Source organism: Panthera uncia (assembly GCF_023721935.1).
Source record: "Panthera uncia isolate 11264 chromosome B3 unlocalized genomic scaffold, Puncia_PCG_1.0 HiC_scaffold_2, whole genome shotgun sequence".
Classification (NCBI taxonomy): domain Eukaryota; kingdom Metazoa; phylum Chordata; class Mammalia; order Carnivora; family Felidae; genus Panthera; species Panthera uncia.
In genome coordinates this window covers 579,444-594,335 of record NW_026057583.1, presented here as the reverse complement: position 1 = coordinate 594,335, position 14,892 = coordinate 579,444, and the positions used below count along the sequence as shown (strand labels likewise).

At 44.3% G+C, this 14,892-nt stretch overlaps 1 protein-coding gene across 1 annotated transcript in view; it reads right to left on the bottom strand.

The window, feature by feature from the left end:
* Nucleotides 1-12,415, bottom strand: part of TICRR (TOPBP1 interacting checkpoint and replication regulator) — a 48,737-nt gene extending 36,322 nt beyond the window's left edge. Inside the window, exons 1-5 of the mRNA XM_049614276.1 lie at nucleotides 10,773-12,415; nucleotides 4,489-4,768; nucleotides 2,767-3,005; nucleotides 1,396-1,630; nucleotides 299-428 (exon numbers count right to left, since the gene is read on the bottom strand). Coding sequence (XP_049470233.1) covers nucleotides 299-428; nucleotides 1,396-1,630; nucleotides 2,767-3,005; nucleotides 4,489-4,768; nucleotides 10,773-11,435 — 1,547 coding nt within the window. The 5' untranslated portion in view covers nucleotides 11,436-12,415. The remainder of the gene's footprint in view (nucleotides 1-298; nucleotides 429-1,395; nucleotides 1,631-2,766; nucleotides 3,006-4,488; nucleotides 4,769-10,772) is intronic.
* Nucleotides 12,416-14,892: the final 2,477 nt, after the last annotated feature.

The following is a 14,892-nucleotide window of genomic DNA, read 5'->3' as shown; positions in this document are numbered from 1 at the left end:
TTTTTGTAATTAATTTTTCCCAAGTTTTTTAATTGTGGTAAAATATACTAAGTACACTGTTCAGTAGTATTAAGTAGATTCATAATGTTGTGCAACCATCACCTCCATCCATCTCCTGAGCTCTTTTCATCTTATAAGACTGAACTCTATCCCCATTAAACAATGCTCTCCATGTGTAGTTTTTAGTATTACTGGACTACACTAAGAAAATGCAGTATGCTAAAAAACCAAACAAACCCATAAGCAGATAAGTGAGGGCCGATTTCATCAATCAATATCCAGAGAAATAAAGTTTTACCAAAATGACTCCATCAGACTTGAACTAGCGCCAGTCAGGTTAGAGCAGGGGAACCACTTCTCCATGACGGCTGCGCTCCAAGGACCGGTGCGGCCAAGCTCCTGCTGGGCCCACTCTGGAACAGGAGGAGCTACAGGGACAGGAGCAGAGATGGGAGAGGAAGGAGAGAAAAAGACGCATTAGGACCGAAGCAGAGAATCCAAACACCTGCTCCTCCCTTGGATTGGCCGCGTTCTTACAAAGGATGCACAGCCGCATCACTAACAACACTCCTCCATCCACACCACCAACCCCAACGGGTCTATGCTGTCAATGAAAAATGCCACTCCCGACAGTGTACAAAACGCAGGCTTGCTCGCGGTCCCTCAAATGTAACAGACACACACCTTTCTCAGAGTCTTGGCGTTTGCTGTTACCTCTTTGTATCACTTCCTTCAAGCCTTTGCTCAAATATTACTTTTTCAACAAAGCCTGTTTAAAATTTCAACCCCCCACCCCTTAACTCTCCCATTCCCTTTTTCCTGCTTTATGACTATGGCACTTATCTCTTCTAAATATACTATGCAATTTCCTTATTCACTGTCTGGTCTCCCCAGACTAGATGGTACACTCTGTAAGAACACAGACTTTTGTCTAGTTTGTTCTCTGCTATATTCCCGTTACTTAGAACAGTGCCTGCCATAGCAGGCACTCAATAAATCTGTTGAATGAATGGGATAAATATCAAATTGATTATACTTATAACTACCTGGCATAAATAGGGTTTGTACTGTTATTAGTAACAATGCACCAGACTGGAGGTGGACAGAAGCACAATACTTTCACGTGCAGTCTTCAATAAGTATATTAAAATACGGGTTTCATCTCATACCTCTGATTTCACACCAGTTTCATAGAGCCTTTGGCCTCCTCAGAGGTGCTTCAGGATTTCTACAAATAATGATGATTTAAACTGCCTAAAGTATTGTAGCTTGCTTTTATCTGTTTTATAATAGATACTGGGGTTCTACGAAGAGCACAGTGAACAAAATTCTGATGGTAGAAGAAACTATAAACCACTGCCCTAGAGTATGTTAGTTATCGGTTCAGGAGCTTACCACAGGTGGCAGGATCCTCAAGTGAACTGTGAATCTGGCTCAGTACAATATCCATAACATCAGAAAAAAGGGACGCTGTATCCTGGGGGCTCTCTGCCACAACTGTTTGGAGAAAACGTCTTTGAAATTCAGCCTCCTCGGGGCGGAACACAGTGAGAATTGTAGCATTGGCAGAGAGGGGGGAAATAACTCCAGTGATGGGGGGCCAGCCTTCACCAGGGTCCACGCTGGCAACCTACATCAGAAGGTCTAATTAATTGAGAAGACTGTTGATGCACAGCTAAAGGAGAAGGTAGCTTAGTAAAAGACAGAATGATAGTTTCTCCCAATGATTATTACAAAAGACAAAACTGTGGAACAGACGGGCTGGATGGGTATTAGTGCTGGAATTGCATTTAGTGACCACATGATCCTAATCTCTCAATCTATAAACAAGAAAAACCTAAGGTTACCGGGAATATTTACTAAGCACTTATTATGTGATTATAACTCACCGAATCCTCACAGCCACTCTGAGGTAACAAAATGATATTACCCCCATTTTACAGAGGAGGGATTAAGGCTGAGGAATAAGCAGCCTGTTTAAGGTTACCGAGTTGGTAAGAGGCAGAAGCCAAGCCTGTACGCGTATGAATTCGAAACCCATGCTCTTAACCATGAGGCAATACTACCACTTAAGGGATTTAGATACATAATTGCAGAACAGAGCAGAGGCCCAGCTGACTCCCTGAGTCCAGCTCTTTCATTAAGAACACACCTAACTCTTAGAACATCGGTCCAGAGACTGTACAGTTTTTCTATGTTTCACAAAGGATCTAGACGACAGAAGCCTTCTGAGGTTACAGAGGCAAAAGACAAAGTAAGGTAAAAAATTTGCCAGTAGTTGAAAATAATCATCACCTTTCAATCAAATCTGGGTACCTATGTGTTTTTCAGAAGACATTTCTAAGTTTGTGGAACTATTAAACACTATTACATCCAATTTTACAGTGAAGGGCTTCATAGCATGACATTTAGTATATAAAAATACGTACGTAAGTTTAGAAATATATATTAGAACACTCAAAAAAATAGCAAGAAACCACACATTATTTCACCACCCTAATACTTCCATTTGACCTGCTGCCTTTTCTTCCCATGTGAATATAATTTAACTTAATGGGAATCAAGGTACATGCAATTTTATAAACTGTTTCTTCACCAACAAGCACCGTCATGATGCTACCGTGAAATAGTATGATTCACAAAAACATCACCTGTGTCACTGAAAGTATGTTATGTAGATCCAGCCTTGGCTCCTCACGGACCCCTTATTGAACCGTACAAGTGCGTTATCAGACCGGAATAATTCAGCGCGTACACGGTACCTACCAGGTGTAAGTCTTGTGCAGTCAGCCTGCTTACCAGCTGCTGAAATAACAGCCTTTGAGTTGATTCGCTCTCCTCTGGACTTTGTAGCAACCAGCTATCGGTGCCCAAAATGCTACTCGCTGGGAGAGACCACCGGGCTGCTGTGCCTTTTAGGAAAATTCTGACTGGCTTCTGAAAGTGTCTCTGATGCATGGCCAAGGGCTCTAGGGTGACTGTCCATGTTTCTTGAATCTCTTTGTCTATTAGAAATAAGGAATATTAAAATTCTAATGTGAGAGGTACTAAAAACAGAATAGTAAGAAGAAAAAAATCAGATTGTCAGTCGAGGTGCTGGTAACTGTCACTTCACACTTCAACCGTCATTCCACCGCCAACAGGCTATCAGAGCAAGTTCATCTCGCTCTCTGGGAAGAGCGATAGATGAAAAGAATTACACGGGTGCAACTAAATGTCAGAACTTCTCAATAATTATGCCTTCGACGTAAGTATTCAAGTAATACTCATTACTTACAAAAAAGACAACACTGCCTCTTAAGTCCAGGGTATCAGATCTTATTAAAATGTTAAAGTCTAAAAACTCGGTATGACAGAACTGGTTAAACAAAACTACTCTTGGAGTTTCCTTAAACTGAACGTAATGCATCACATAGTTTTAGGTTTACATCTCTAGGCAGGATCACTCCTGTGTGGAGACAGGATTCACAAAGGAGATTCACCATACGACAGACCACACGGCAAAGCCGATTTACGAAGAGTTCACCATGCTGGCTCTTCCTGGTAACAAGCACCATTCTCAGCGCCTCTTAACTAATTTATTTCTTCTCTTAATCAGTCATCGCTTCTCTGTGGTCTTCAATTGTTCAATCTCTTCTATGAGGTGGGAAATCTTACCACCCCCTCTGCTTGGGCACCTGAACAATATTATCCTTCTTTACAACAGCTGGGAAACTTTTTTAAAAAAATTTTTTAATGTTTATTTTTGAGAGGGAGCGGGGAGAGAGAAAGAGAGAGTGAGCGCTCGAGCATGAGTGGGGAAAGGGGAGAGAGAGGGAGAGGGAGAGAGAGGGAGAGAGAGGGAGAGAGGGGGAGAGAGAGAGAGAGAGAGAGAGAGAGAGAGAGAGACAAAGAATCTAAAGCAGGCTCCAGGCTCTGTGCTGACAGATGAGGGGTTTGAACTCACAAACTGCAAGATCATGACCTGAGCGGAAGTCGGATGCTTAACTGACTGAGACACCCAGGCACCCCAGCTGGGAAACTCTTTAAACAATCACTCACTAGTTCTTTTCAAAGGTGGGCTGGCAGTTATACTGTGCCCATGTCCAACCGTTTCCTGTGGTACCTCTGATTCTACATAGGTATCTTTTTTTGTTGTTGTTTTTTTAGTTTATTTATCTTGAAAGAAAGGGAAAGAGAGTGGGAGGGGGGAGAGGGAAGGGGAGAGAAGGAGAAAGAATCCCAAGCAAGCTCAGCACTGCCAGCACAGAGGCCGATGTGGGGCTCGAACCCATGAACTGTGAGATCATGACCTGAGCCAAAACCAAGAGTCAGATGCTTAACCCACTGAGCCAGCCACCCAGGTGCCCCTTCACATGGGTATCTTTTAATTACAAGCATTGAGCGCCTAGGCTGCTGGAAACTCTAAACAAATGAAAAGCATGGATCTGCCTTGAGGAAATGAATGTACCTGAGACCATAAAAGCCCCCAAAATAGTATTTGCTTACCTTCAACAGGGAGAAATAGCATTCCTTCCATCCGTGGAAATGAGGCTTCATACGCAGGAGAATTATAGAGCAAACAGTTTAAAGTGGCATCAGATGGCAGAGTCGAAATCCATGAAGTGAGGGGAGATTCACTTGACAGCTTTTTTTCACTGCCAAGTAGTATTTTCCCAGCTTTAGTACAATCCTGGCGGAAAGTTTCGGATGGTAAGATAGTGCCTCCTACAACGTGGAGCAGTTGACACACTGTCCAGTACCCAAGGTGATCTGGGGACTCCCACAACTGAAATAAAAATTATAAAGAACCTCAGGTAGTTATAAATGAGGCACCCATAAAGAAAACTTAGGGGACTAAAAGGCAACCGACGGAAGGGGAAAAGATATTTGCAAATGACATATCGGATAAAGGGCTACTATCCAAAATCTATAAAGAACTCACCAAACTCCAGACCCAAAACACAAATAATCCAGTGAAGAAATGGGCAGAAGACATCAATAGACACTTTTCTAAAGAAGACATCCAGACGGCCAACAGGCACATGAAAAGATGCTCAACGTCACTCCTCATCAGGCAAATACAAATCAAAACTACACTGAGATACCACCTCACAGAGTGAGGTCAGAGTGGCCAAAATGAACAAATCAGGAGACTACAGATGCTGGAGGGGATGTGGAGAAACGGGAACCCTCTTGCACTGTTGGTGGGAATGCAAACTGGGGCACCCGCTCTGAAAAACAGTGTGGAGGTTCCTCCAAAAATTAAAAATAGATCTACCCTATGACCCAGCAATAGCACTGCTAGGAATTGACCCAAGGGATCCAGGAGTGCTGATGCATAGGGACACTTGTACTCCAATGTTTATAGCAGCACTTTCAACAATAGCCAAATTATGGAAAGAGCCTAAATGTCCATCAACTTTATTTATTTATTATCCAACGAATGGATAAAGAAGATGTGGTTTATATATACAATTGAATACTACTTGGCAATGCGAAAGAATGAAATCTGACCATTTGTAGCAACATGGATGGAACTGGAGAGTTAAGTGAAATGAGTCAGGCAGAGAAAGATACCTTATGTTTTCACTCATATGTGGATCCTTAGAAACTCAACAGAAGATCAGTGGGGAGGAGAAGGGGGGTGGAAAAAAGTTACAGAGAGGGAAGGAGGCAAGCCGTAAGAGACTCTTAAATACTGAGAATAAACTGAGGGTTGATGGGGGGTGGGGGGGGAGGGGAAAGTGGGTGATGGGCACTGAGGAGGGCACCTGTTGGGATGAGCACTGGGTGTTTCAATTTGGGTGGAAACCAATTTGACAATAAATTTCATATTAAAAAAAAGAAAGCAAGCTTAGGGAGATCAAGAGAAAGTCAAGCTGGCATCTACATTAAAGGATCAAATTCCACAATCATTGTATTTATTAAGCCAAACACAAATAATGGCCAGTATCCTGTTACTGTACAGCCTAAGAATATAACTACTACATACTATGCCTTCTAGAAAGTGCCCATGTAGTGAAAACAACACTTGAGTTCTATTTTCTGGCAAGGAACAGAAGCGATAAAAATCACTGGAGAGGAATCATGAAATGTCAAGAGTCAAAAGAAACATACAGTCCACTAATAAAAATAATTCTGTCCTACACAACAGAACACAACAATGGCTAGGTACCAAGGGAGCTAGGCAGGAGGCCCTCTCCTAGAGGGGGATCACTGCTGACTCACCCACTCCACATGACTGTGTGGGGACCAAGCAGGTCTCAGTTCTGTCCTCACTGCTCTCACCAAAGTCCTCATCATCTCTTGCCTGAACTCTTACTGTACAGCCTCTAAAGTCTGTGTCCCGCCTCGAATCGGTCCTCCATGTTTCTCTAAGAAGTATTCTTCCAAATCATATATCACATCATGCTATTTCTCTAAAAAACTTTCAAGGGCTTCCCACTGCCTCCACGATAACGTAACTCTTGGATAGCCCAGCCCTAAACAAACTTTCCAAACACATTATCTTTCCCTCGCCCATCGCTGCTTTCCAGACACACTGAACCACTAATGTTTCCTGAACATGCCCTGTTTTATCATCCATGCTTTTGTTCATTGTTTCCCGTGTCTTCCCCTTCCCTCTTCACTAAGTTTGGTAATCTAGCTCAAATACTGCTTTCTCTGTAAAAGCCGCTCTTCGCTTCCTCACACACAGCCAACGCTCCATTCAACCTTCTTTTAACAAGCTTTTTTTTTTTTAAGGCATTAAAATCTTGTTTTATTACAACAATTTGGTCGAACTCCAATACCCATTTGAGCAAACATCCTGAACTGACCTACTTAATCAGTGGGAATTCTATCAGGGAGCATTGAGGTGACCCCCTCTGAGTCTCAACACCCAAGCATGGATTTCAAACTTTCATTGAGCAAACTTTATACGCCATAGATTAGTGAGACACAGTGCCTGTCTTCTAGAATTTTAAAGTTGGGGGTGGAATAAAACAATAATAAAATGAAATATTTAATGCAGCATCACAATATAACATGAGACTATTCAAGTAGTATGGGAACAGAAGAGTGCCTACCCCAAAATATGATTATTGTGCTGGTTTGCCTACTCCACAGGACAGTTAATAACTGTAGACAATAAATTGCTATGGAAATGTGAGGTCTTCCAGGACATCTCCAAACTTTCCATATATTCAAGTTCAAAGAGGGGCATAAGAGTGCCCAAGGTCACAGCAAGGGAAGGATAGACTAGTCCAAGAACCCAGAACTATCTTGGATAGTGCTTTTAATATGAGGGTTATGACCCTTTGATGGACTCGGATGGATCCTTTGATGGATCAATTTCCTGGCTTATGATCAGTGTTTAAAAAAAAAAAACACCAGGATAGGAAATATCAGAGAACAGAAAATATCACATGTAACGAAGATAAACAATATATTGTAAGACTTTTCAGTTATGCATGCCAGTTTGGAAATTAATCAATATCTGCCATTACCATCCATGTGTCCATGCCTGTGTTCACTGCTATAGGGGAGAATGGTAAGCTAGTTCATACACCACAGATCCTGATTGGGGTTTTCCACCAAAGGGAAACAAAAAAATTTGTTGAAATTGTTAGAGATTCTGGCTAGAGGATAGCCAGGAAAAAAAAAATCTGCTAATCAATTGAAAAGTAAAGCTTTAATAAGAATTGAAAAAAAATCAACTTTTGATGAGAAGTAATATATGCACATGATTTGAAAAAAACACCATGAGGACTGCAAACTGGTGCAGCCACTCTGTAAAACAGTGTGGAGTTTCCACAAAAAATTTAAAATAGGGCTACCCTAGGACCCAGCAGTGGCACTACTAGGTATTTACCCAAAGGATACAAAACGCTGATTCGAAGGGGCACATGCACCCCAACGTTTACAGCACCACTATCGACAAGAGACAAAGTATGGAAAGAGCCCAAATGTCCAACAATGGATGAATGGATAAAGATGTGGTATATATACACAACGGAATATTACTCGGTGATGAAAAAGAATGAAATCTTGCCATTTGCAACAACGTGGATGGAACTAGAGGGTATTATGCTGAGCAAAATTAGAGAAAGACAAATATATGACTTCACTCATATGAGGACTTTAAGATACAAAACAGATGAACATACGGGAAGAAAACATAATACAAGAACAGGGAGGGAGACAAACCATAAGAGATGCTTAAATACAGGGAACAAATTGAGGGTTGTTGGAGGGGTGCTGGGTGGGGGGATGGGCTAAATGAGTGATGGGCATTAAGGAGGGCACTTGTTGGGATGAGCACTGGCTGTTATATGGAAGTGATGAATCATTAAATTCTACTCCTGAAACCATTAGTACACTTTATGTGAGCTAACTTGGATGTAAATAAAATTTTTTTTGAAGTTATGTCAAAACAAAAAACACAATCAATATAAAGGGTATGGTTATATTTTTCATTTTTTTTTTAATTTTTTTTTAACGTTTATTTATTTTTGAGACAGGGAGAGACAGAGCATGAACGGGAGAGGGTCAGAGAGAAAGGGAGACACAGAATCTGAAACAGGCTCCAGGCTCTGAGCTGTCAGCACAGAGCCCCACGCGGGGCTCGAACTCACGGACCGCGAGATCATGACCTGAGCCACCCAGGCACCCCTATATTTTTCATTTTTATGCATATTACAGAATAACTGACAGACAAGCCTTAGTGATAGTTTCGAATCTGGAGATTTATAAATGTCCACAAGACTGTAAACTCCAGGAAAGCATCTGTCTGGTTCACTTAATGGTACACTCAGCACACCTAGCAGACATGTAATAAGTAGGTGTTGAATAAATCGGAGAGAAAGCCAAAAGTGCTCCAGGAGTCTCCTATGTTCGCTTTATTCTGCCAGAGTTCTGTGCTTGGATCCCTCCTCCCCCAGTCTGTGAATCCAGGTTCTGTTTCTCCCGTTCCATTTCCCAGATGGGGAGCTCCACCAGACAGGGCCTGGATTTTCTCTCCTTCCCTTTTCTCTGCCCTTGTAGCCAGAGCGCTCCAAGGACAGGACCCAAAGCTCCCTTTGTCTCCAAGGTGTGGCCGGGCAGAGGCTTTTTGAATAGTAAAGGATCAATCTTCACCAGAAAAAAAAATTCCAGAAAAGCCTGTTTGATGGGACATTTTCTTAGGGGAAAGGACACAGCTAATGTGAGAAGGGAAGCCTCAGAGAAGACCCATCCCCTCAGAAGGTAGAGTGTTAGAACTGGAAGGGGTTTCCAAAAAGGTACCATCAATCTCCTTATTGCAAAGCTATTCCAAAAAGAGAAAAAGGAGAGAAGGATCTCCAAGCCCCATCCGTTAAGATTTCTAGCCAGTATTTGATATAATTTCAGAACCAAGTCTTTGTTGTGATCTGGTGTCAATCATCCCAAGTCAAACACTTATGTGTTGTGTATGGGTCCAACACTTCATTTGCTGCCTTAAGAACTTTTAAGTTCTAGGATTCCTTTTTCTCCATGAAATGTTTACAATCCCCTTAAATACTCTGTCCCTTCCTTTTGACAAGCTGCTGCCTTATTTTGCATTTCCCACGCCTTTTTTGGGCTTTGCATGCGAAAGCACGTTGGAAATTTTAACATTACATACCATTATTTAAGCATCTGCTCATTTTCCATTTGTAATCTTGCAATTTAACCCACCCCTCGTTCAGTGGCAGGAGTTTTCAATAAGCGGAATCACATCTTTCACCTGGTTAACCCACTTCCCATCAATTAGAAGAAAATCGGCACTTTTACTGCTTAAGCCCCATAGATGGGCACTTGCTGAAACAAACTAAGCTCGTTTCTAGTTCAAACCTTTATACCTGTTCTTTGCCTGGAATGTTCTTTCCCAGCCTCCACATTCCTCCTCCTTCACCTTCTCTGCTTATAAAGGCCTCCCCCGACCATCACCCTATATAACAACAGTCCCCCCACCCTTTTACCTCCTCCTGCTCACCGGTTTGATCTGTTAATCTTATCTGTTTCATGAATCTTCCTCACCAGAAGGTAAACCACTTCAGCTGACCACCGCACCCCCAGCAGCTACAACGTGCAGTAGGCGCTCAGTGCAATGGCTTGACTATTACAACAAGCAGACAGCAGAAAAATGAAGGTAAAAATATATACTTATCAGGGGCGCTTAACTGAAGCTGGGGCCCCAAATGAGCCACTTAGAACCGGAAGTACCTAAATGTACTCCTTTAAGTCAACAGATACTTAACTGAGCTCGCACAACGTTCAAGGTGCCATCTGCAGGGGACACAGAGGGGTGTGCGGACCTGCCTTTGAGACGTTTTTAGACCAGATGAAAGGGAGAGACTTGCACCAGCGGAACTGATCACTGGGAAAGGGTAAGTGCCGCAAAAGTGGCTGGAAATTCAAGACAGAGACCGAGGTGTTGCCACTGGGCAGGGCGTTGGAAGAGAGGCTTAGACTCGCAAAGGCTTCCGGGTGGCTGATAAGACAGAACAAGCACTCAAGATTTGTTGACCCAAGAGACCATGCTTCTTCACATGCTGGAATATTCCCTGGGAAGGCCGACAGGGCCCAAATTGTGAAGGGCTTTAAACGCTGACCTCAGCAGGGCCCAAGGACCTACCTGCTTTGTCGTGAAGACTCTCCCACTTTGTGACCACAGGACTTTCCTCCCGAACGGACCCATGCGGGTCAGGCTGGTCGCATTCTGGGTCCACTGGCGGCTCTGCGGACGCCGCCAGGTTCCGGCTGATCCCGCAGGACACCGTGCACCAAGTCGGACCTTACCATTAACTCACCTTGGGCCACTCGGTGGTGTCCACCCAGTACAAGGTGATTTTTCGGGCGATCATGACCTCCTGCACTCGCTTGGGCAGCAACTTCTCCATCACCTGCTTAGGGGCTGGCGGCAGGCGCTGGGCCTGCGCCTCGCACCCGGACACGAACTGCAGCAGCTCCCTCTGCGAATGCGGGCAGGGGGCCAGCAGGAAGACCGCGTTCACGAAGCCCCCGAGCGCAGTCTCGGCCTCCTTGGCCTCGCTCTCCACGTCCAGCAGTCTCCTCCCGCTGCTGCGCAGGATCGGCTTGGTGGGCGACGTGATCTCGGGCCGGTCCCACTGGTAGTCTAGCAGCGTCTCCATCAGGGCGCCGTGCGTGTGGCTGGCCCTGGGCGCCGGGCCCGGCAGGTGGGCGCCGTGGGCGCCGTCCCCGAGCACGGCGTCCAGCTCCTCCTCGAAGTCCTCCCAGGAGCGGGCCCCCAGCTCGCGGAAGTCAGACACGCGGGACGGCCGGCTCCGCGCCCCCTGGGAGTCAAAGAACTTGAAGGCCCAGCGGACCCTGGCCAGGCCGAATCGGCAGCTCAGGTAAGTGAGGAGGCGCAGGGCGGCCCGCCGGGCCGGGCTCCGGCCGGCGGCACCGCCCGCGGTGTCCAGCAGCAACATAACGTTGTGACAGCAGGCCATGCCGGCCGCGCCGCCGCCCCCGGGCTCCGGCCGGGGCCCGCGCCGCCGTCCTCTCGGCCCTCGCCTCAGGGAACCAGCGCCATTCACCACTTTCCCTCAGGAGTCCCGGTGGAAAAGCTCCCGCGCTCTCCAAGCGCTGCTGCCATTGGCGGAGTCAGCCCCCAGAGTCAGCTCCTATTGGTCGCTCGCCTTACGTAACTTACGTGAGTAACTCCCAGCCTTGGCGCTGATTGGAAGGACGACGGAGAAGCTCTCTGCCCGATTGGTGGAGGGCGTGGCTGTGAGCGGGGCACCCAGTTCCGGGAGAAACTTAACATTCATTGGCTTGGGCCTTCATTTTAAAATTTAAAGAGGTTGCGCTTCGGGGGCGTGTCCTTAAGTTTCCCCTTTGGTCAGGAGGCCTGGGTTTGGGCGATTGTGCGCAGGCGTGGGTGCGGGCTGCTGGGAGATGTTTACCGAGACTGAAAATTTAGGGCTGGAGGGGAACTTGAGACGGTCCGATTCAAACTGGCAGGAAGCCGCCCTAGACTTTCTATGGAGTAGAATCCGATGATGAAATTTTCGTTTTGTGTAATTTAAGAAAAATTTATTAACAATCAAAAGTTCACTTTGCCCCAATAATTTCAAGGAGTTTCTCTGAAGAAGGTAATTAGATCCAAATAAAAGACTTAGGTACATCATAGAGTTACTTACTTAATTTGAGAAAGATTGGAAAACATCTCAAATGGGCATGACTAAAGTACGGTACGGCCTAAAGGGAAGGAACATCAAGCGGCTTTCAAAAATATTTTTATATGTACCATTAGATTTTTTAAAAAAGGACTGTGAAACAGCACATGCAGCGAGAACCCCCAATTTTCTATGCGTATATTTTTAAACTGTTATGATAAAACTGTACCGAAAGTTGTCATAATGAGGACATTATGGTGATTTTAAACATAAACATATATACCTATTTCACACTTTTCTGAATTTTCTATTCTGTATCCCCTTGTTACTTTTATAGTCAGGAAGAAATATACTTAGTGACTAAAAAGCATTTCCTGTTGCAAATAGAAGAAGCCAGGTTTCTAATCAGGCAACAAGGTAAAGGGAATATTCAAGGTAGAGGCTGAGGACAAAGGGGGAGTGTGTTTACAGTAAGCTGTAGGGAGGTCAAGGAAGGGTGGGAGATGGGACCAGTTTAAGGGACATGTTCTGCCATTTTTGAGTGGAGTGTTCTGTAAATACCAATTAGATCCCATTGGTTAGTGTGTTTTTTGAGTGCTTCTATATCTGTGCTGATTTTCTAACTATTCTCTCAGTTGTTGAGAGGAAGATGTTGAAGTCTTCAACTATAATTGTGGATGTGTCTTATTTCTTTCAGTTCTATCATTATATTGCATCATATGTTTTGCATCTCTGTTTGATGCGTACACCCTTAGAATTGCTGTGTCTTCTTAGTGTATTGGCCCTTCTATCGCTATGTAATAGTCCTTTCTTGTAACTGGTGCTTTTCTTTGCTCTGAAATAAATTTATCTGCTATTAATATAGCCTGTCTTGCTTTCTTTGATTAGTGTTTGCATAGTATATCTGGCTCGGATCTTTTTCTGTTAACTTATCTATATCATTATGTTTGAAGTGAGTTTCTTTACATAACATATAATTGAGTCAGTTTTAAAAATCTGTTCTGCCAGTGGCGCCTGGGTGGCTCAGTCGGTGGGGTGTCCGACTTCCTTCAGGTCATGATCTCACGGTTCATGGGTTCAAGCCCCATGTGGGGTTCTGTGCTGACAGCTCGAAGCCTGGAGCCGGGGTCAGATTCTGTGTCTCCCCCTCTCTCTCTGCCCCTCCCCCGCTCACACTCTGTCTCTCTTTGTCTCAAAAATAAATGAACGTTAAAAAAAATCTGTTCTGCCAATCTATCTTTTAATTGATGTATTTAGACTATCTATGTGTAATGTATTATTGATTATTAGGGCTTAAGTCTGCCATTTCATTTTTTGGTTTTTGTTTTTTCCTCCTCCTTCCCTCAGTGCTAATTGAAACTTTTTTTAAAAAATTTTAATGTTTATTTATTTTTGAAGGAAAGAGAGAGCGTGAGCAGGGGAGGGGCAGAGAGAGAGGGAGACACAGGATCCGAAAGGGGCTCCAGGCTCTGCACTGTCAGCGCAGAGCCCCACGCGGGACTCGAACTCGCAAACCACAAGATCATGACCTGAACTGAAGTTGGTCGCTTAACTGACTGAGTCACCCAGGCACCCCAAACCTTTTTTTTTTAATTCAATTTTTATTTATTAATTTTGTTTGTTACTGTATTTCTTTATATAGATTTTTATTATTATTATTTGAGAGTGCACGGGTGGGGGAAGAGGGGCAGAGGGAAATAGAGAATCTTAAGCAGGCTCCCCACTCACCACAGGGCCCAACACGGCCACCATCCTATGACCCTGGGATCATGACCTGAGCCGAAATCAAGAGTAAGATGCTCCACCAACTGAGCCACCCAGGTGCCCCAGTGTAGATTTTTTTTAGGGTTTTGTGTGAGTATTACAATATGTATGTATAACTTAACCACAGTCTGGTGAAGTATAATGTAGTAAAGTATAGAAATATTACCTCCTTTTAAGTCCCCTTACCCTTCCTCACTTAAAATTGTCTATTTCCTTTATAAACATTAATACGTAGATTGGTTATAATTTTTGCCTTAACCCTCAAACTTCTAAAACTTGAGAAGGAAATTGTATTGTCTTTACTCATACTCTTTCCATTGTTATTTCTTTTTTCCTGACGTTCTAAGATTCCTTCTTTTATCATTTTTTTCCTGTGTTTTACAGCTTCCACTAGCCATTCTTTTAGAGTAAGTCTGCTTGCGGAAAATTCCTTAATTTTCTGAGAATGTTTTTGTTTCTGAAAGACTTTCACGGAATATAGAATTCTGGGTTGACAGATCTTTTTTTTTTTTCCCACCCCCATCACTTAGAAAATGTCGCCCCCTTCCCCCCGGCCTCTGTGGCCTCTGCTGACACTGCAGGTGGGGGAACTCTGTCACCACAGGGGTTGTGCCAGTCCTGTCTCTCCGCTGTGCCTCCTCCGACATCACCCCAGCAGGGGCAGAGGGGGCATCTTGTTCCCAGCAGATAGATGTGGGAGTCCAGGTTCCCTAAGGGACCTCCACTTTGGTCCTCATTACCATCGGGTGGGGATAAAAGTGCCAGCTCCCCACTTGGCCTCTGATGCCACCCTGGCAGGGGAAGGGGCTGCCTCGTGATGCCCAGCGTGGGCGCAAGTGTGGGATCCCACTCAGCCTTTGCTGATGGGGCTGGGACACTGTTTGCTTGTTTGTTGGTTGGTTTGATTTGGGTTGGCTTGGTGTTTTTTGGAGTTTTACCTGACGGGAGTGATCATTGTCTAGAAGTTTTCTGTCTTGCTTGTCTACCCCTTTCCTGGTCTTTTGACTGGAGAGAGCACACTTTC